The sequence below is a fragment of the Gadus morhua genome, chromosome 11 (assembly GCF_902167405.1).
Source record: "Gadus morhua chromosome 11, gadMor3.0, whole genome shotgun sequence".
NCBI classification, from domain to species: domain Eukaryota; kingdom Metazoa; phylum Chordata; class Actinopteri; order Gadiformes; family Gadidae; genus Gadus; species Gadus morhua.
Window position 1 is genome coordinate 23,933,704 of NC_044058.1, and position 21,138 is coordinate 23,954,841.

General features: G+C 42.0%; 3 protein-coding genes across 4 annotated transcripts in view; 2 read left to right on the forward strand and 1 right to left on the reverse strand.

The window, feature by feature from the left end:
- Window positions 1–3,164: 3,164 nt before the first annotated feature.
- On the reverse strand, window positions 3,165–8,958 carry ppox (protoporphyrinogen oxidase). The gene is made up of 13 exons (XM_030370278.1): window positions 8,686–8,958; window positions 7,482–7,572; window positions 7,021–7,155; window positions 6,191–6,306; window positions 5,800–5,932; window positions 5,467–5,611; window positions 5,089–5,282; window positions 4,905–4,965; window positions 4,506–4,624; window positions 4,274–4,387; window positions 4,012–4,161; window positions 3,570–3,612; window positions 3,165–3,456 (listed from the first exon to the last, which is right to left on the reverse strand). Exons 2-13 carry the CDS (start codon window positions 7,563–7,565, stop codon window positions 3,320–3,322), a joined length of 1,431 nt encoding a protein of 476 aa, XP_030226138.1. The 5' UTR covers window positions 7,566–7,572; window positions 8,686–8,958; the 3' UTR covers window positions 3,165–3,319.
- A 946-nt stretch (window positions 8,959–9,904) lies between these two features.
- fbl (fibrillarin) lies at window positions 9,905–13,976 on the forward strand. The gene is made up of 9 exons (XM_030370831.1): window positions 9,905–10,051; window positions 10,808–10,960; window positions 11,091–11,228; window positions 11,369–11,463; window positions 11,775–11,945; window positions 12,152–12,284; window positions 12,493–12,605; window positions 12,852–12,997; window positions 13,347–13,976. The coding sequence occupies exons 1-9, from the start codon at window positions 10,042–10,044 to the stop codon at window positions 13,369–13,371; spliced, it is 984 nt and encodes a 327-aa protein (XP_030226691.1). The 5' UTR covers window positions 9,905–10,041; the 3' UTR covers window positions 13,372–13,976.
- Window positions 13,977–15,919: 1,943 nt separating this feature from the next.
- dyrk1b (dual-specificity tyrosine-(Y)-phosphorylation regulated kinase 1B) overlaps window positions 15,920–21,138 on the forward strand; it is a 38,329-nt gene continuing 33,110 nt past the window's right edge. Inside the window, exons 1-2 of one of the 2 annotated variants that reach the window (XM_030370943.1) lie at window positions 15,920–16,474; window positions 16,572–16,682. The gene's annotated coding sequence lies outside the window, so the exon portion shown is untranslated. Of the gene's footprint in view, window positions 16,683–21,138 lie in introns of both variants that reach the window. The other variant, XM_030370942.1, reaches the window with a different exon arrangement.

Below are 21,138 nucleotides of genomic sequence, written 5' to 3' on the forward strand. Positions count from 1 at the left end.
CCTTTACCTTTAGTGCTAACTTCAACGTCTGGCACGCTTTTTTAATTTAAATGGATGCATGTTGGTCAGACAGGCTGTGTGTGTGCAGATGTGGCTTGTGTGACGGCAATCTAATCTAGAATAATACAGGTGTGTGTGTGTGTTCTGCCGTCTTGAAGCCAAGACTATAGCATTTATACAAGTGTTACTTAACGGATGAGTCGTGACCAAGAAGCATTACACGGGTCGATTTTGATTGAGCCGTGAAATAAAAGTCTCTTAATACATTGGTCCATCTCTGACCCCCACTTTGCCCCCATAGAGTGGTCTTGTCCCACAAGTCAAACCACAAAGTTGATGCCAGCCAGGCCAACTTAAGGCAAATCAAATCAATTGGACTCAGGGTCAAGACAAACACAAACACACAGAGTGTTATTTGAAGCACTGGGCGATAGCGGTGCAGAGCTGTCCTTGCCATTATAGATTAGAAGTGATAGAGATTTTTTTTTTAGGTTTTAGTCTGAAAAAATATATAATTTGCGGTGTGTTTTAAATATATACTAATAGGATTCAAACAAACCAATACTTTATTTTTCCCGTGAAGAAGCAGCGGTACCTGTTTTTTTTTTTTAAATACATTGTTGTAGTCTTAACTTTTTAGATGAGGACCAACCAAAAGATGGTCTTGTTTTGGAGTTGCTTTTTAGTGAAAGCACACAATTTACGAGTCCAGACACTCCTAGTAATCTGTCTAAATGGAACCAATGGTAATCCCTCTGTCTACATGTCCTACACTATACCTCTATTATTGAGGGTCTTGGCTTAGATTTGTAGCCATAAAGCACTATGCAATTTGCTGTCTGTATGACCACTTTTCTACGGCCCATCCATCGTTTAAGACCAAATTCATTAAAGACCATATTTAATGAAAAGGGTTTTGTTAGGCCTAAAACTTACATTCCATTTCATGCACAGCACAAACAAATCATGTTTGCCTTTCTATGGACGGCGCAAGTGTGACCTCACACGAGTTCTGAGCTAGAACGACGATGCTGTTCAAATGCAGTTACAGCTGGTTTTGTCATACATGATGAGCTAGGAAAATGGTTAAAACTCTTAATGTTTGCAATTTCATCGTGCAGACATACTAGCCTTAGGAAGATGTTTACATGTGTCTTATTCATACTTGGAAGTTTTGACTTCCAAGAGTTTTTATGTCCGGTTCCCTTTCTTATACCTAATATGTTTGATTGGTGTCAGAGATTCCAAGACATGAGGCACAAAGCAAATGGACCTCAATACACACACACTGCCACTGGTATGTAACCCTTTGTAAAATTGCAACTACTCAAACATTTGCCTGAGATCCACTTTTGAGACTGGATGGTACACTCCCGTTTACATTCTGTGTGCAGTATGTATGCATGCGTGCATTGTGTCTCAAATAATTTCCCATACCTATGCAGTGATTTAGACATTAGAGTTCAAGTAAACTTTCTGTCAAGTATTAAATGTTTGCATAGGTTTGTGATGTTCTGAGGTCCAACAGCAGTTCCAAAACATTGGGACACTGTAAATGTTCTCAAATTAATAAAAGATATGCTGGCTCAGTAAGAAAGTTTGCCTTTCCTTTGAAATTCTTTACTTTATGAACCTTTCAGGGCTGTTTCCTGACAGTCGGGGAATGAAAGTCATTCTGAAAGCCTGGTGTCCACTCAAATTATATCTGAATAGTTAGTTCACATTTTCTTTCATTATTTTGTGCATTACAAGTTTAGATCATATTCCATTTTCTATGGAGTATGTAATTTTTTAATATCCAACATCTTTAAATTCACCTTGTTTTTCATCGATTGTTATGATCACACCAACCACCATTACCCTGTAAAATAAATATATTTTTTATATTTTTAATTTACCATGGCATGAATCATCAAATAATCATCGAGCAGGGGCGTCCAGATGAACCTTGGGCCTCATTTATCAGCCGTGCGTACGAACATTGCCACGCAAAGGGAATTTGCCTTCTTTGTACTTAAACTTAGGAATGTGTGTAAATATAAGAACAGCTCTGACCAAGCGAATCTAGGGGTAGAATAGCGATACAAGGAAAAAGCAAAGCATTTAAGAGTCAACGTATGCATGAAGCAATCAACCTCCACATATGTCACGTGTTTCCTTTAATTAGAAAACAAATCACCCCTTTGTCTAATGGTAAACAGACGAATTAGTGTCAAACCCTATAAAAGACAGCTATGAAAAAAAGTTTTTAATGTGATGCAATGGCTTATCTTATTATAAGACTTGGTAAACTGCTCTCCGCAGGGAGCGCGTTTTCAAAGATCGCGCCGATCTAACTGACGTCACATGTCTGCGAGCTGTGACTCCCGACCCAACTAAATTAAAATGCCGCAAGCTTTCTTTTATTTGTAATGCCTCCTGGACCAAGTTAGCCAAAAAGTAACTTTGGTTTGAATTCAACCTCGTTAATGAGCGTTTCCATTTTAGTGTTGGAGAAGTTTATTTCTTCGCTCTTTACCATTAGAGCGGTGAAGGGGGAAAACACATTCACATGGTTGATAAAGGGATGCGACGTGATCTCAACTGACCTCAAGCGACGTGACCTGCAAACGGTCTGAGCGTGAACGCGCACGGTACGAACAGGTGGGATTTATCAAGATTCATTACTTACTGATGTGCGTACGATTGCCTTATTCACTTTTGATAAGAACTGCTTTTTTTGTACTGAAGCACATCCTAAATTTCATTCGTAAGAGAATTTAGATCCTGTTCTACGCACGGTTGATAAATGAGGCCCCTGGAATTTCTAAGATGGACACATTCCTACAAATTTGGTTCCCATTATAGTACTATCTAGAAATATCTATACTTGGTTGATTTTTTATGCAACCAATAAATGTCAGATTTAGAGAGAATAGTGTCCAAATTCTATTCTTCTTCGCTTTTCCCTATAGTGAACATTGAATACACTATTTAGGGTACAAGTGAGACAAACTGAACCCAGCCTACATCTCCGAGGCGACAAGCCCTGAACAACCTTCGATGCTTTAAGCCAATTACGAAAGTATAGAAAAATGTTATTAAAATGACAGCTGAGCCATTGCAGTGCATAGATTGTCCTTTAGACATTGATCTAAATAATTGTTAAGCTTGGTTTACATATCTAGTGTTTAATAATATGAAATGTGTTTTGTCATCTTTATTGCCAATATTTCACATACGATTACACTGCAAAGATAAAGAAATAATTTTCCAAACCAAAATAAAAAGAAATCCGAATGAACTGAAAATATACAACTCTCCAAAATGATTCTTCAAGTCAAGGTGTGGGTCCCAGAAGCTGCTCCACGGCTACGCGTCCACTGTTGATGACATCATTAACAGAGACCCCGTCGTAGGAGGATCCCACGAGAGACAGAGGAAGGTTCTTCTCTGCCACGTACCGACGCATACTCTCTGCAGAGACACACAGAAACACACAGTCCGCTTAGGCACTCCTTGATATATCTTATCAAACTATTTCCTCTTTGTATGACGACTCAGTGGGTGTATTGTTAAAACAAACTCACCGACACGTTTCCAATGCCCAAGGTAATACTGAGGAATGCAGTTCTGGTAAGAAAAGGGAAAACTTGACATTAGAACTAGTAGGAAATAAAATATAAAACAAGTTTCTCTTGTTCTTTCCACAAAGACCTTAATGGATCTGTTCATCTTTACACTCAAATATGTCAAATATACAATATTCACAAGTATGTTTCTAATTTTCTTTTTTACAATTTCGGTAATTTTCTTGGTATGTCGCACTTAACCATAAAGAAAAAACGTAACTATTAAATATTTCTACAAATGCAACCTGACATAAAACCCAGTCATATCACAATTTAACGAGTGACCTTTCTGCATCCGCCTTTTAACCTGGTCATTATTAGCATTGACCATTAGCTCTAAAGTACTTTGACAAGATGTTCAGGTGGAGCTAGGAAACGGCAGGTGCACCCTCACAGCTACCTTCTGCAGGGCCACCTTGCTCCAGCTGGGGGGGTACCCCGCCCCCAGGTGGGCACGGACCGCCTGGGTCGCCACTGCCAAGAGACTCTCCTCGGACACAGTGTCAGGTGATCCAAACACTTCCTGGAACCAGGCCCCGCCCATCATCACCTGGCACACAAAGAACCACGGACACCCAGAGCATAGTTTGAATTTCTGTCGCAAAAAAAATCCGATCGCTTTGTGTTTGTCGAGTGCTAAATTAAAAAATAAACCTGTCTACCGTTAATCGAGTGGTGACTCCTTTGGGGCTGTTGTGTTGAGGGAAAGGCACAGAGTCGTAGACCACTCCTAATACGCCTTTATTCTCCGTGGATGGAATCAGGTGACCAAAGCCCTGGAATGGGCAGAAGGCTCGGTGTATGTCATTTATATAGACAGACACAGACACACACAGTCACACACACACAGCCACCAGGTTTTGAACGTTGTCCCGTCCAGCTTCAGGTCTTTACCTCCACAGGAAGGATAGCGCCCTGGTACTCCAGGTTCACGACGGCGACCGTCACGTACGAGATCTCCTGGGCCTGTTTGCTGAGCGGCGCCAGAGCTGGAGGCAGGGCTGAGGCCAGGGCTGAGGAGACGACCGGAAGAGAGCGATACATCAAGGACATTGCTCATCAAATGTCTTAAAAGGAGGAGGAGGAAGAAGAAGCTGAAAATGATACACAAGTGCATTCATATTTAGAGTATTCCGAGCATCATTCCGAAAGCACTTGACGTCGTTTTGGCAAGCTTAGTAGATCAGGTGGACTCTCTTTAGACCTCTGAATCTCAGCAGGGAATAGTCTGATAAGTCCATATAGTGATATGCATGAATGTAATCACCACATTCAATAAATATCCGTGTTTACCGTCAGCTGGCAAGGCAGAGATGACGTGGTCAGCCGATATGGTCCCGCCATCCGTCTGGATCTGAATCACATGAGCACCACACAATCACCACCACAGCCCTGTGTCCGCTCACCCAGGTGGATGTTGGTTATGAGATGTGATACGGATCGCCTCGGTCAACGTTTGGAGGGGTAAGTCTCTCACCTCCCAGCCTGACGAGGAGAGGTGCATCTCCTTAACCGCAGCCTCGCTGCAGAGTTGGGCCTTCCCGCTTTGCTGCAGCCAATCAGCGAGCCCCTCTGGGAGGCTGCCCATGCCCCTGAGCAAGGACCACTGGGCCCACGACTCCTCCTGGGACCTCTTGGCCAGAGCACCAGGACGGACCGCCTGGTCCTGGCCTTCAACCACAACCACAACAACAACAACAACAACGACAACAGTCTGAGTACTGGGAATACCCAACCTTGTATTGAGAAATGGAGTTAAGTAACATATCCATTACAGAGGTCCAAAGTCAGCTTTGGGGGTCTACTGGAGAAACCCCCCCCCCCCCCCCCCCCCCGGCCCCACGGCGAGACCCACCTGATCCCAGCAGCATCCCCAGCACGATGGAGCCCCGGCTCTGCTCGGCCCGGTACAGCGGGGGGAAACACGACCGCACGCTCAGCCGCCTGCAGTCCCCCGCAAACACGCCGCGACACAGGCTGTCTATGGCTATGTCCGCCAGCTGACCACGCAGACACAGACACAGACACAGACACAGACACAGACACAGACACACACATATACAGAGACACACACATACAGAGATACACACACACACGCACACACACAGTGTTAAACATGTACTTTGTAATTTCGTACTGCACTTCCTCAGTAGGTCACCCGGCTCTTTCGTGTCCTTCTCCCCCTCACCTCCTTTCCTAGTCTCCTAGATACAAACGAGTGGATGGACTCATCGTCCTCCTTGCCTTTCTTCACCAGGATCTCCTTAGCGATGCTGTGGATGATCGGTCGAGAGAAGGGAGAGACTGTCTGGAGCGCTCCCCTGTAAAAGGAAGGGACAGAAGAGGGAGAAAGAGAGAAAAGGAGTGAAAGGGGTAAAAGCGAACAAAACATTATTTTGCTGACGCAAAATCACTGTATTTTGCATCTAGGTGTAGTGTGTACGAAAAAAGATAAGTAAATGGAATGTGAATTATGTTATCCAACGTGTTAACAAATCTGACAACAATTTAGTCCCCAAAATGATAATTTAAGGGTTAATAAATGAGGAGCTTGATACTGACAAATGTAAGAGTCGTACCATAGTCCTGAGGGCATCTTGTGTAGTTTCTCATTCACGTAGAGGTATCTGTTCTTGGAGGCGTTGTGACTGTAGGGGACGGGGAGGATTTCATTCTCCAGGCCGATGTCCTGCACCTGGACGGGGAGACACAGCCAGGTGAACACCTGTCCTCCACCCAGGTGATCTACAGTGCACCTCCACGCGTTACAGCCCAAACCCCACATCCTGTGGGCACTGCAGACAGACCTCAGAGTGGTTGTACTCGTGGTGGGTTCAACTAGCAAAACAATGAGCGTGTGGACTTAAGGGGTTCAATTGGGAAGTGTTGAACAAATTAACCCAGCACAACGGGATCATTCAACCCTCAGAATGCGGTAATGATCTGGTATCTTCTTGCCTATTGAAGACAATGATACTGGACCTCACCTTTGACGTAGGGATAGACGTTCTTCTATAAAGCCTTGAGTACATGTGGACACTGGACACCAATAGCACACCAAGACAACCACTACAACCTATCGGCCAAATGTGTTTCTGTCAAACACTGCATGAGGAATACGCATCGATACTAAAAACACCTGACCCACTGAGACTTCAGCCCCTCCACTGAATAGAATAGTCGTATCATTTCCTGAGAGATTTATTTTGTTACGTTGAATGTATAGGCAGACTGGTTTTCATATTTCTTAAGGGTTTCTTTGCAAAGAATGCTTAATGTTTAAAATCAAAGCTGTTTAAGATCAAAAAGTGAGAGCTCTGATAATGATAGTTATTGGGTTACTGATGCAGCGAGTCGACTGAAGATGAATCACGACTTCAAGTGAGCAGCGCCCGGTCGCAGTGCCTACCAGGTTGAGTGTGTTCAACCCGACCGCTCCCGCCGGCCGTATGCCTCTGGGCCCGTGTTCAAACACGGCCCCGTCCGACCGCTGGGTGGACCACAGCCAGCCCCCGTAACGACCGCTCGACTCCAAGAGAATCACCTGCAGGACCAGAGAGAGAGAGAGAGAGAAAGGGTGGGACGGAGGTAGTCTGCCAACAAAGACTCGTGACTTGGTGACACCATTTCAATAAAATGCATTATAGTTCTAGAACAATATTCAGAAAGGGATGAGATTATACCCCTTGCACATCACCATGTTTTGTACTGTATATGGTCCGATGTCTGTTGCACTCACTGTACTTGTTAGTTAATAGTTATCTGTAATTAGTGAGCTGCTACTGGTAGATAGTTAATATTAGTAGTGATGGAAGAATAAAAGTGTAAATCAAATTGTATGAAAGTCTTTGAAGGGCAGGAGTTTGTTACCTTGGCCACTTGGGGACTCTTGGAAAGATAGTAGGCTGTTGCCAGGCCACCAATGCCCCCCCCTAATACTGCCACAGTCTTCATCTACTCTCTAGAGAAAAAAACAGAGGCGAAGATTCATACACACAAACAATGAATACACAAACTTTTGATTATTTTGCGTACAAAACTGTCTTTATTTAATCAAATTTAGTATCCTTTATTAAAGGAAGGTGTTACTGTAATTTCTTATCTTAAGTTCACCAAGTTAAGATTAAAATGTATGTATGCATGAATGTTACAACAGTTAAGTTAGTAGGCTATAAACAAGTATCATATCAGCAGGGCGACCATGAAACTAGAATACGAAAAGAAACGGTAGTCAAAAACAGTATGTTGGGAGTGGCTATGCACTAATCTGATTGTGTGAACGGGTGGGTCACTTTTGTGTGTGTAGAAAGACCATATTGGAATAGTCAAAATGCTCATGCACTTCCTCCTCTTATGTTGTTGAAAGCCAGGAATTGTGTATATCTCTCAAAATCAGTGATGTTGAGGTGCCTCATTACAATGCTTCTGAAGCTGCCTCTCCGAAATCATTTATTCTCTTCTGGCCACCTCCCCCCAAAACAAGTGTCTAGAAGTCTGATAGGTAAATTAGATACGAACACAAACTATGACGCTGTTACATACTGTACACACACACACACACACACACACACACACACACACACACACACACACACACACACACACACACACACACACACACAGTACCATATACATATACATATAGCTCAACTTGGTTAAGAGCATTGCAGCAATTAATGTAATGTATGTAGTAGTATGTAGTGTGATAACCATTTGATATGATTATGACGTCCATTATGTAGACTTCTCCCACAGTTCATGGGTTCACTTCCCCAGGTCCTGACTTAGCCACATCATGTCCTTACCCAAGACCTAACCTGAACCCTTTGGATATACCTTATCGAAAACATCCTTAGCAATAGAAACTACCGATACGAGCTTTCAGACCGATAGAAATACTCACAAAGTAACATGAGCATCAAAAGGCTTCACAAGGATGTTGTCAGTGCTAGTCTGCCTGTCAAGTGAGGAGGAGGTTATACTGACTATACTTCGATGTATTTAACTGATTGTAGGCATGTCGATTTTAAACTAGGTAGGTAAAATGAAATGTGTATTTGAGTAAACTACCAACCTGGTCCCCGAAGTTGTGTGAGTGATAGGTTCATCACAAGCGCCAATGTTCAATGGGACTTCAACGGTTTGTTGCAGCAAATCCTTAAGGGGCTCGATGTTAAAAAAAGAGCCGACGCAGGGATGACTAGAACACAGCCAATGTCATGTTACTAACGCCTGTCACTGTACACTGATCCACGGTCACCAATCCGATCATTAACAATCTGGTTACGCCCATCGATATGTAAGGCAAAAGTTACGCCCCGTTCACGGCTTCTTCTTTAAACCTCATGGCTCCAGAGCTGAAAAGGAGCTCGCTACGCCACCTGTTGGGCTGGAATGGGAAGCACATTATGGAAGAACAACCCGCCCCAGAGGAGCCCCCTTTATCGGCTCCCCCTCCATCCGGTCCACCCACGACAAAAAAAACAAAAAACACTAACCCCAATCCAATACCTATAACATCCTTGCTACTTTATTCTATCAGCATAGATATCGCTATAAAAAAGTGATTATACAAATGAGAGATTGTCATACTTGGCTTTTAAGAGTTTTCATTCCTGAGCTGAAAATACACACGCTGCTGAACAGTGAGATGTGTGCGTGGGTCCTGAGCTCTGCATGGCCCTGTAATTAGAGAGGCCAAATACCACACTGCAAATCATTGCATCCACACCGCACAGAGAACACCCAAAAGTCAAATCGACGTCATCAAATTAGTCACTCAGTAGACCTATAGGTTAGTCGTAATACTTATATTGAAGAAGTATATATATTTGTTTTTAAGAAAAAGTGCATATAGCCCACAGGATAAGGGTTGCGTAGTAATGGCACTTAAATAATAACGCCTTTTGTGAGGTGAATATATTCTTGACTTATGTTGACTAAAAGTTCACATTCATGCACTCAATTATTTAGAGCAATCATGTAGAATTTTTTTTTTTTTTTATTATTCAAGCCGAAGATGTGAATTCTAAACATGTAATAAAACAGATATGTGTTGTTTAGAAATAGCAGGTTGTCATCGTAGTTCTGGATATATTTTCACTGTTAGAAAATATAAGTAGGGTAATATAAGAAGCAAATATAAGTTTGGCGAAACATTTTTAAATATAAATATAGACATATTACTAATACCTTTAGAATATTAAAACCAAAAACAAGAGAATGGAGATACACTCCGGAACAGAAGGGGGCGACATGCACGTAACAAAGACCAACAAAGGGGAAGCTGGCACTTCTCTTGGTGCATTGTGGGAACACTTCGGCCACATGTACATGTTGCGCATGCTCTTGTGGACAGTACCTCGTTGCAAGGAGAGAGCCAACATAGACGCACGCCTGATCTCTAGACCAGGTTCCTGAGCAAATCAACATGAGTACAGGTAAAGAGCCTTCTTCAGCATTTTAATTCACTGACCTTTTCTTTTAGATTGCACAATTAACATACATTTTCGAAACCCTCTTCAGACATACAACTGTTAAACTTATAAATCATTTTTTTTCTCATCTGAAGGCCGGTCATGCGATATTTTCATTTTAATGCGAGGAAGTTGGAACTGATACTCTTATAGCGTTAAAATGGTATAGAGAGTTTGTTATAGTGCATTTTATTCCTTTTGCAAACAATTATCCTTTTGACAAATGTTGACGCCGATCACTAAAAGTAGCCCTCGTGGGCCGCCGCCGGAGACACGTGTTTAGCTACACATGCTAAGCCAATGGTTTTTTTCTTTTTGTCTGGTGGGCCACTAGTCAAAACACGTTGTCGATTATCGTATTGGTTAATTCATGTGTCTTTAATAACCATGCCACCGAGATACTGATGCTATTGACCGGGGTAACTATAACGTTACCCGGCCCAACTACGCAGATTGGTTCTAGCCAAAGCATGTTTGGGGCGGTATATCGGAGGGCTGGTTCATGGTATACGGTTCTGTTTTTAAGGTTCTGAATCCCATATTTGTACTAAAATGACAAACTCCATGCTTTTGGGGGGGTACAAGCGTTATTTACCATGTCATGTTTCAGGGCGGAAATTCGTATTTTCTTTTAAGCAAGCGATTGTATCTTAATATATTCGAAAGGGAATGCATATTACGGTGCAGATGATTGAGTGTTTTACTTCATGCTTTCCACAGGATTCACCCCTCGAGGCCGAGGAGGTTTCCGTGGAAGCTCCGGCGATCGAGGTGGAAGAGGGAGCTTCGGTGGTGGAAGGGGGAGCTACGGTGATCGGGGTGGAAGAGGAAGCTTTGGCGACCGTGGACGTGGTGGCTTTAGAGGAGGAAGAGGTAAACAAGTTGTTTATGACAGTTGCTCTATTCTTTTGTGTCTTGCTTTTCAACACTGAATAGAAAGTCATATTGGCAAAGGGCTTGGCATGTTTTGCTTACTGATATATTTTTGGTCTTCTCCTCATAGGTGGAAGTTTCAGGTCGCCAGAAGGAGGTGGATTCAGAGGGAGGGGTGGTGGCAGAGGTGCACCGAGAGGCAGAGGTGGTGCAAGAGGAGGATTTGGAGCAGGAAGGAAGGTTATTGTGGAACCCCACAGGCATGAAGGTGAGCACATGGCTTTATGTAACAAGATCAGATGTTCACGGGAAACCCTTTGCTTTCGACAAACGTTTTGCATCTTGAATGACTTGAGGGGTGAAATATGACTAGTACATAAACACATTTTTAACCTTCGTTCCCATCAGGAGTGTTTATCTGCAGAGGGAAAGAAGATGCTCTGGTGACCAAAAACATGGCGGTCGGAGAATCGGTTTATGGCGAAAAGAGGATGAGTGTTGAGGTAAATCCTTTGCTGAGTGAAAGTATATCTTCACTGGTCCAAGATACCCTCTCCCCCCAGCTGCAGTGCTGGAGTGGGCCTGAAAGTGTTTTGGTAGATGACTGTCTCTTCTCCACTGTGACTGGGCCCCACAATCCCTACTTGCAACTAGTATGCAGACGACAAGCTTACAAAAGTATATGTTTTATGAAGGGTGCAAGTGTATTGGCCCTTGTGTTTCATTCGTTTTGTGATTTGTAAGATAAAAACAACCGCTTGTCATGTTTGCCTTTTTAAAAACGTTTTTTAACTCTAATTGTGTTCCACCTCAGGAAGGCGAGACTAAGATTGAGTACCGTGCATGGAATCCATTCCGCTCCAAGTTGGCAGCAGCCATCCTGGGGGGTGTGGACCAGATTCATATCAAGCCAGGGTCGAAGGTCATGTACCTCGGAGCAGCCTCAGGGACTACAGTGTCCCATGTTTCCGATATTGTTGGACCAGTAAGTTCTTAATTTATTACATTTTTAAACAAATGTAAAGTTGATGGCCCACAATAATACATCTACATTCCCATGTTACGCTTTCTCCTAGATAACACAGAATTTTACCATAGTTTCTGTAGCAGTGTAACGTTCTCAGATTAAAAAGAACAAACTTGATGTGTTGCCAGAGCATTGGTAAGTGAGACGTGTCTTTTTGTTAACAGGAAGGGCTGGTTTATGCTGTAGAGTTTTCCCATCGATCAGGCCGCGATCTTTTAAACGTGGCAAAGAAAAGAACCAACATTATTCCAATTATTGAGGATGCCCGTCACCCGCACAAGTACCGCATGCTTGTTGGTAAGTAAAAACAAGACTGCCTGCTTAAAAGATGACCAAGCATCCAATTTCCAGGTCAAATATTGTTATTATTTCTCAACTAATGTTGAGTAATACCAACAGAATAATAATCAAACCCCATTTATTTTCATGACAAATTTGATTGCATTATAAATGTGTACTAAAATGGCTCAAATGTATCTGTAAAATGGTTTTCTTGTTTTCTTAGGTATGGTTGATGTCATTTTTGCTGATGTTGCCCAGCCTGACCAAACCAGGATTGTCGCACTGAACGCTCACAACTTCCTGAAGAATGGGGGGCACTTTGTCATCTCCATCAAGGTATGATGAGACATGACTGGAGTGTTTTTGTTTCGTGGCTCTGCCATTTTTCTGCAGCGCCTAGCTTCATCAGTAAAATAAACGCCCTCCACCAATAGTGGGGGGCTGGATTTCAACTTGCTAATTGTCACAACGCAGCAACAGAGAATGGAATTCAAATCTGAAGGAGTAGTTCCAAGGCGACGACACTGTTTTAAACGGTGTATTGTACAGTGAAATTTACATGCACTTTTTCTCCCCCTTCAGGCAAACTGCATTGACTCGACGGCAGCCCCAGAAGCAGTGTTTGCATCCGAAGTAAAGAAGATGGGGGCTGAGAACATGAAGCCACAAGAACAGCTCACGCTGGAACCCTACGAGAGGGACCATGCTGTAGTTGTAGGCATTTACAGGTAAGAAAACAGACCAAATCTAATGTCATTCACACCTCATGGTACTGATGCATGCAAATAGTGCCCTCATTTCATAATTAAGTAAACGGCTTCCGTTTGCTTTATCAGTTATTAACTGGTTATTCTTTTACAGAGCTTATTTATAAAATTACAGAGAACTCTTATTTTTTTAATACTAAATATTGCATCTAAAACTTATTTTGTGACTTTCTTACATTTTACAGTGTACATAATTGTACATTTGCAATAAAAATCTTTAGGCAATTGTCTATTTTGCAAAGTACTGTACTATCTGTATCCGTGTCCACAATGAACCGGTCCTCATGCTGTATTTCTCTCTGCCCCACAGACCACCTCCCAAAGCAAAGAAATGAGCCTTGGAGAGCATTGCCAAATGCTAAACAGACTTTGAAACCTCCATCCGTTTCCCCAGGCATCATAATGCCAGAAACCTCTTCAGTTCTTCTTCACCCTTATCTTGTCCATGCAATGTGGCATGTCAGAAAAGCGGCTAATCCATTGTTTTCAAGCAACCTGACATCAACTTGTGGAGAATATTTTTCCTTTTGCTCACGATTGCATTGATTTAAAAAGCTGGGGGAAAACGTGGATTACAGGACAGGATACAGTCGTAGGCTTACTTTGGCTTTTCTTTTGGTTGCATTTTTTTCTTGTGATTTAATTGTATTGTTTGATACTGTGCCACACATTTATCGTTATTGTCAAGGAATTCTTAATTCTAGAGAGGTCCATGACTTTGTAAAGTTGCAGAAATGTTGCTCATTCTGTTTCTGGCATCTAGATTATAGCTTGTAGAAACTTTTTGACTGTCTTTTTGAAAATAAAACCCATTTCTGTAATTTTGTAAACTGTTAAAGAATTTTGGTTGAAACAAGTCGAGGAAGTTAAAAGTAAAAATATAAGATATGCAGGCTCTTGTTTTAATTTTTTTAATAAAATTCTTAAACCACTATTTTAATTCTTCCTGATCTCTAAAAAGTATTTAAAGTTGCTGTGTATTTCCCAACTTTTTTTATGGCATTAGTTTGTACTTTACTTACTGCATTTACTGAATTTAAATTTGACTGAGGTTCGTGGTAGAGTCCGGCCTAAATTAAGCTGTTCACCAGATGCAGCCTGTTGAATAAAAATGTGTTATATCGTAAGTCTGATGCTATGAGGCTCTGAATGCCTTATCTGATCATTTAGGCGATGGGTATATCGGTGTTGCCACTCAATGCTGTACCCATAATGGTACACTGTTTCCCCAAGTGGAAGCCTTTCTTAAACTGATCGGAAGTCCAAGCTCGGTTTGGAGGGAGGTTCTGATGCCTGACATGTTTTGTAGATGCTTTGGAGGGGTCGATTACTGAACAGCTGCCCTCTGGGTGGGGTGTGCTGATGTGGCGGATGGAATCCCATTGAAAATAAATGCGACTGGACCACCTTAAAATGCAAGCCCATAATGGTGGCGGGAGTGAGTAGTCCTGCAGCATTACTTTGATGGGATAGGGTTTGATTGGCAAGTTGTCAGATCCAATGTAGTCAGATTCTACTTCAAAAATAGTGATGTATAAAGGGTGAACAAGAACTTATTAAATTGTGACCCGTCGGGATATTACCAAACTCATGCCATTAAAGCCTTGATCATATTTCCAAAGTAATAAGTAAAAACCTCCCAAGAATCAAAAGTGAAAATAGGGTGAGAATTGGTGCTCTCACTTGTTTTCACAACATTCTTGCAAAATAAGTTCTGAGTTAGAGGTTATGATATCTGGTCATGGTCCAGCTCTGTCATTCTGGAGGTCTGAACATGGTCCAGACCGGTTAAGGAGTTCTGTAAATGGTCCAGATCGGTCATACGGTTAAAGAACTCCATGCCAGAATGCCTGCAATCCAAAAGGGTTTCAATGTGAGGTGGATGGTGGCGACTGTATTCAGGCCTACTTGCTGTGTTAATATAACATTGTCCCATAAGCAAGTAAATTGCAAGGTCCTCTTTCAAAGGTCATACTTTTCTCTTAAATATGTAGGGACTTTATTACAGGCAGATGTTAAACATTCACTGCACTTAGTGTGGAATCCTTTAGTTTTGCTGTTTGTTTCAAAGTGTTAATTGTGGGTACACAAATGGACTGCCAGAAATAGTTTTAACCCATCACCACTGGCACTGATACTTAGAGAATATCTCGAAAATGTCCTGTGAGAATCACTGCACACACGCACGCGCAAACACTGCCTCTCCCTCTCTGATCAGATTAAACCCAATATAGACTACGTGTCCACCGTATATATTGCATCAACGATCGTCTTTGCTTACATTGCTGTAGATTTCTCTAATCCGTACCCTCAAAGGAAACGTGCGGCAGTCTAATGTCCATCGGCTGGTAGATCACGGATTATAGTTGGATCGTTTTGAATGCAATGAGACTAGGTGGCAAAATACCACAAAATGCCAATTCACTCTTTCATCGTAAACAAATAAACAAAGAGAAGATTTGCACTTAAAGCTGTGTTTGCCCAGCATAGCATATCGCCGAGCATGCATCTCTTTTTCACCATAAACCTTTGCATTCCCCGCCAGCACACATGTATAATTAAACCAGCGTACCAATCTACGTGAATTCACGCATGGAACGAAGATGCTAACGATTTGAGAAACACCCATTCGTGAACGTCGAGCTGCACCATCTCTCGTTTCATGGAATATGAAGGAACATGGATAAACGCGGCATAACGCTAGTTTGGATCGCACAATACGCATATGTGCGCACATGAACTCAGGCGGGCATTCATTGAAGAAACATTTGTTTCTATTCAATACATTGTTGCTTAATTGATAGCCATGTTGACATATACCCAGCTGAACGCTTCCGTCACAGCCTGACATCGATTTGTTTGGGCGGCCATTTTGTGGGGAAATCATTAGGGGAGCGCGCGGGCCCGTACTTGTGACGGGAGCGCGCATATCGTGCAGCCCCTCTCCTGTTCTATGTGGCGGAGATTAACTGAACTGGGGGTGCTGTAACCAAGAGACGTTGATATCTTTGACCGTGCCTCGGTAATTCTGTTAAGACTTGGATGGTGCGTTTATTGTCCAGCGGCCTCTCTACTCGCCGTTGGCCGCCCATCAGGCTGCAGTGGGCGGACGTCTCCGCCAAATGCGAATGCCAGCGTTTTAGTCAGCTAGCGTGCTAGCTTGCAGCTAGCTAGTGTTAGCTTCTCGCCCTTTAAATTCATACGAACTGCTGGTGAGCTTTGCAACGTTGCTGGCGTCCGTCATAGATGTCACCTACTATTTTTCTACACTCAAGATAAACACTTGTCCAAGAAAGTACCGAGTACAAGAAACGGAAGAGTTCATTGCTGGATGTTCATGATTATGGTAGCGGGCTGTCATCCCGCCCCACACCGCGGCTAGGCTGCACTGCGCCGGGGACCAGCCCCCTTCCACCGCCCGCTGTATAAGCCGCTACTGTATGAGTAAAAACATTTTGGACGTCCCGGACCGATGTGATTTGAAACCTATCTCTACTGTAACGACTCTGCAATTCTGTTGGAATTTCTGCTTCAGAGGAGGGACGACAAACCCTCGGAAGGGGTTAGGTTCGTGAGGAAGGAGGGAGTGAGAGAGGGGTTCCGAACATGGCCGCTTCAGGGAACTTGGTTCGACACACCGCCTGAGGTAAAGCAAATTAGCCGGGTTGGCATGCTCTTATTGCTATCCTTCTGTTGCCCATGTGTCATTTGTGTTAATATGTGAAGCAATTCATGTTACATGGTCCAAATGTTCGCTAGCTTCACTGTCCATTTTCCTCGTTGTCAGTGTTAAAAGTCCCGATGGCCCAAAATCTTAGGCCAGTACTGATCGGTCAGCCATACTTCATATATTTGGGCCGGAGGATGTAGATTCTCTTCTTCTTTCTCCCCCCCCCCCCCCCCCCTTAAATGAATTGATATATGGAGGTGTGCATATATGAAAGCTTGGTGTTGGTCGTATTATTACCCCCTCTAATGATGAGGATGGTGGTTGCTGAGGCATTATGACAAAATAAAAAAATGTCCCTTCAGCAGCCTTCGGTTTTTTAACAGTCGATTCTTCCTACCTGATGTTCTGATACAGTGCAGTATCTGAGTGAGCCGTTTGTTGGATCTGGCCATCTAGCAAGCCAACGAACTATTGTGGTCACAAGGCATGATTGAAGCGATCAATATGAGTATCTAGGCAGGTTTCACAACCAGCATCGCGCGACATGCCCTGAACACGACCCTCAAACAGAATAAAAAATGGTATCGGTGGACTAATGCACAGGCCGATGAATAAATAGATAGACGGAGAATGCATACATTGTTGAATTATAATCGATCGTATGCCAACTTGGTCAATAACACGTTTCAGTCAGTTGCTTAGCAGCCGTACCCAATCAATGCCTTCCTTCCCGTGAAGTTGCAGTATTTTGACCGCCAGTTATGCCAGTTGAGCTACCGCATAAACCCCAGCCCTCCCAAGACTTGGGGAAGAGGGACACTGCTACCAGAGGATTGGGTGGTGGCAACTCAAGGATGATACTGCTGTTTCACAGCTGGAGGCAATGTGACTTTTCACCCATCTTCATTTTTTCGGTTGCATCTCATCTACCATGAGCATGCATATTATTACTGTAATAATATAAAAAAAATAGGCTGCAGTTCTATTGTAACTGCCGTATTGGACCATCAGTATGGTTATCTTCTATCATGTGTAATCCAATCAGACCGTGTCGTTGGATTTCATTCATTCAGATTATGGGATTGAGAATATCTTCTTGGTCAATCATTAGGATGCATAAGAATGGACCACTGCATTCGATTTTGAGTATGCTTTTCAGTTAGATGGAACACTAGAAAGTGTGTGTGTGTGTGTGTGTGTGTGTGTGTGTGTGTGTGTGTGTGTGTGTGTGTGTGTGTGTGTGTGTGTGTGTGTGTGTGTGTGTGTGTGTGTGTGTGTGTGTGTGTGTGTGTGTGTGTTCTCTCTATTCTGCAAAAGCCACAATCACTTGTAACTGCATTTGTGCTGCACAAGTTTTGGTGCATGCATTAAAAATTGTTCCCAGGAACTGGCAAAGCATCTAGGGGAGGAGTTTGAAAGGACTGCTTCCACTTCCGCTATATGCTTTCATTACATTTCTGTATTCACAAAGGCCGACGCTTACTAGCAGCGGTAGCGATTTTCTAATCATCTAAAAAATTGTAGCAACTACAGCCGACACATTTCTACATTCTCAAATGTTCCTAAATATTTCAACAAAAAACGGACCCTTTTTTTGTCTATTCATTCCCATTTCACATTTGAGAAAGTAAGCAATGCATGAATTCATCCACTCGCCGAAATTAAGCCATGGATTTGCTATTTACTGTTCTAAGGGGCACACTGTCCATAGCCACCACTTCTCAGTAGTCAGACGACTCAAAACTCATTTTTCATCAGATTCTATAACGGATCGTTCTTGGTCTCTGGCAAGCGAATGTCCGACAAGATGAATTCTTAACTTGTGTTAAATCGGGGATCAACCAATAACCACTAGCATTCTGTTATGGCCCTGCTGTTGACAACTCAGCCACATATTCTCCAGGTGATGTCCGTCATAGCAGGGATGGAGGTCATCTTGATTTAGGCCGCTGATCCATAAACAAGTTGATGTCTCTGCAAACTGCTAGACTTTTGAATATAAGAAAACCAAGTAATTTAACAGATCTACTAACCCTAATTTTCCAATGATTCCTATAGCTGCTCTGAACTGTCCATCCGCATGTGAAGCATTTTGGACTTTTTTCTCGTCACTCCAATTTTGATTGTATGCTTTGGTTGTTATCAGCCTCACTAGTAGTAGTCTGTTTAAGATAAAACATCTACTAAATGTCTACCTATATATGCATAGGTCGAACCTACATTCTTTGATTTGAGCAAAACAATTAGGACTGTTTCTGTTTGCAGGTGCATATTGTAATGCAGACACTTTAGAAGTTCAAGAAGGCTACCATTGACCACCCGGATGCGACGGCACAACCATTGTGATAAAGGCCTATTGTTCAGCTGAAGAGCATCCGACTAAAAACTCTATACTCACCACCCAAGGAATTTAGTGGCAATGTGTTTGAAAAGGTTGGTGTTGTAGGGCTTCATGAATCATCATTTTGAAAAAATAAATATTTTGATTACAAACCAGGACTAAACAATGACATTTCTTTTAATCTCACTTCTCCCCCTTTCTGTCCCTTTTGAGATTGATCATGTTTTTGCACTCTGAGCCTGACACATAACTTGACACAAAGGAAAGGGCAGACTATAGTTAGCATGGATGGCTATAGTTTGCTATAGGCTTCTAACGCACTGTTATGGATTTCCTAAATAGCAGTAGCTTCTGTCAAACTATTGAGAAAGTAGATGTTTTTAGAAATGAGCAATTGTACTTTATTCATATCAGCACCATGCCTTCATATAAAAACATGGGGCATAATTATATCCTATTGACTTTTATTGAAATTGTATGTTGTATTGATAGGCATTTAGAAAATGGATATCCTTGAGTAACATCCATATCTTTTCCAAGACTGAAATCAACTCCCATAATATGCTGCACTTCGGCCTGTGTGCTGCCCTCATTAAGCCAAAATGGGCACTGCAGACTTCATTCAAGATGCTTGAATTGTTAAACCAAACTAGGAGACAAATGTCACCTTTGCTGCATATCATTGGAAGATAGGAACATTTTTAAATCTACATTTGGCCTGTATTTGGTGTTACAATACTTACCGATAGGACAACCAGATTACTTATTTTATATTACCCCTAATTTGTGTATGAACTTCCACGTAAATGAGGGTCAGTCCCCTATTGTAATACTTTTCGACCTCTAATGTACTTAAAATATTTTAAATGATACGATTCAAGATGTCCAAGTGACAAAGCACAGCAGATGATAATGTAGTTATCTAAGCAACCTTAATCTCAAATAGTCCAGGAATAAATGACTAAATCAATTTATCGACCTGCAGTTTTTAAACCAGTTGGTCATTTGACTGATTGCCTTAATCCAATTTAAAACACTATTTTTGTGCATGACTTAATTCTGAATATGAATAAATGATTGTACATATTGAACTTTTGTATCGTACTAGTATACATAGATAAAGTGGTATAAGCAACAGAAATGAACCTGACTTTAATTATTAGCCTTAAAGTGGACACTTAAGAAATATGACACTTGACACATTTGGACAAAACTAAGTTTCCACAGTGCCTGCTAATGTCCTCGATCAAGCGCATCAAGAAAATAATGAAAGATTATATTTTGCAATAGACGTACCGTAGTAGAAGATCCACTATCTATAGGACATGACTCATCTATGTTTTGGTTATATACTTCATATACTTCTTACATCTGTCCATTGTATTTTTTTTGCAAACTCCTATAGTGATGGCACATAGCTTGTGAAGCACATTCCAGCTATTGCTACTTAAGGAAAGTTAAATGCACTTGGACTACAACTATATTTCCTGCGACATGCTTTGTTGCAAAGGTGAATATAATAACAGGAAATAAGTGAACAAGGTGAAAAGGTAGTTTCATGGTGTCTTTAAATCACTCCAGAATCTCACATGCCCATTTCCCTGTGAAAAGTCTGATCTATCAGGCTTGGGTAACACAATGAGACCCTGTTAGCTTCACGGTAGGACTTTAATAATTCAGGCTTAAATCAATGCACCAGACGATATTATACTGATGGATCTTTCAAACGGCTTGTGTTTCAAACATGCGTCTCTTGGACGATAAAGCCTGATGCAACACATCTTTTCTTTTTTCATTATAAACCTATATTAGATTTGGGTTGGTCATGTGTTTCTCTTACTCCACCCTAAACTATGTCTCTTCCCATTTCAAGCAAAACAATGATTTTCTCTTTGTTTCTCTTTATTGAAGTATTGGTGCTGCTCAATACTGTAAGCTTTTTAATCGTTGAATCCTTAATTCATAGGCATGGCTCCAGAAAAACTTTTTTTATTGGTGGCACTGGTGGTTTAGCCTTTTTTATTTTTAAAGGTGTACCAGTTCATATTTTTGGTGCACCCAAAAATCTCACATGCGCCTTTTTTTTGAGTT

Excerpts from the sequence above, each read along its gene's own strand:
- ppox (XM_030370278.1), bottom strand. The coding sequence starts at position 7,565 with ATGAAGACTGTGGCAGTATTAGGGGGGGGCATTGGTGGCCTGGCAACA. Across the intron at positions 7,156-7,481 it reads AGAGTCCCCAAGTGGCCAAG|GTGATTCTCTTGGAGTCGAG; the intron begins GTAACAAACTCC and ends CTGGTCCTGCAG. Across the intron at positions 4,966-5,088 it reads TCTCCTCGTCAGGCTGGGAG|ATCCAGACGGATGGCGGGAC; the intron begins GTGAGAGACTTA and ends CATGTGATTCAG.
- fbl (XM_030370831.1), top strand. Across the intron at positions 11,229-11,368 it reads GGAACCCCACAGGCATGAAG|GAGTGTTTATCTGCAGAGGG; the intron begins GTGAGCACATGG and ends CGTTCCCATCAG. Across the intron at positions 11,946-12,151 it reads TTTCCGATATTGTTGGACCA|GAAGGGCTGGTTTATGCTGT; the intron begins GTAAGTTCTTAA and ends TTTTGTTAACAG.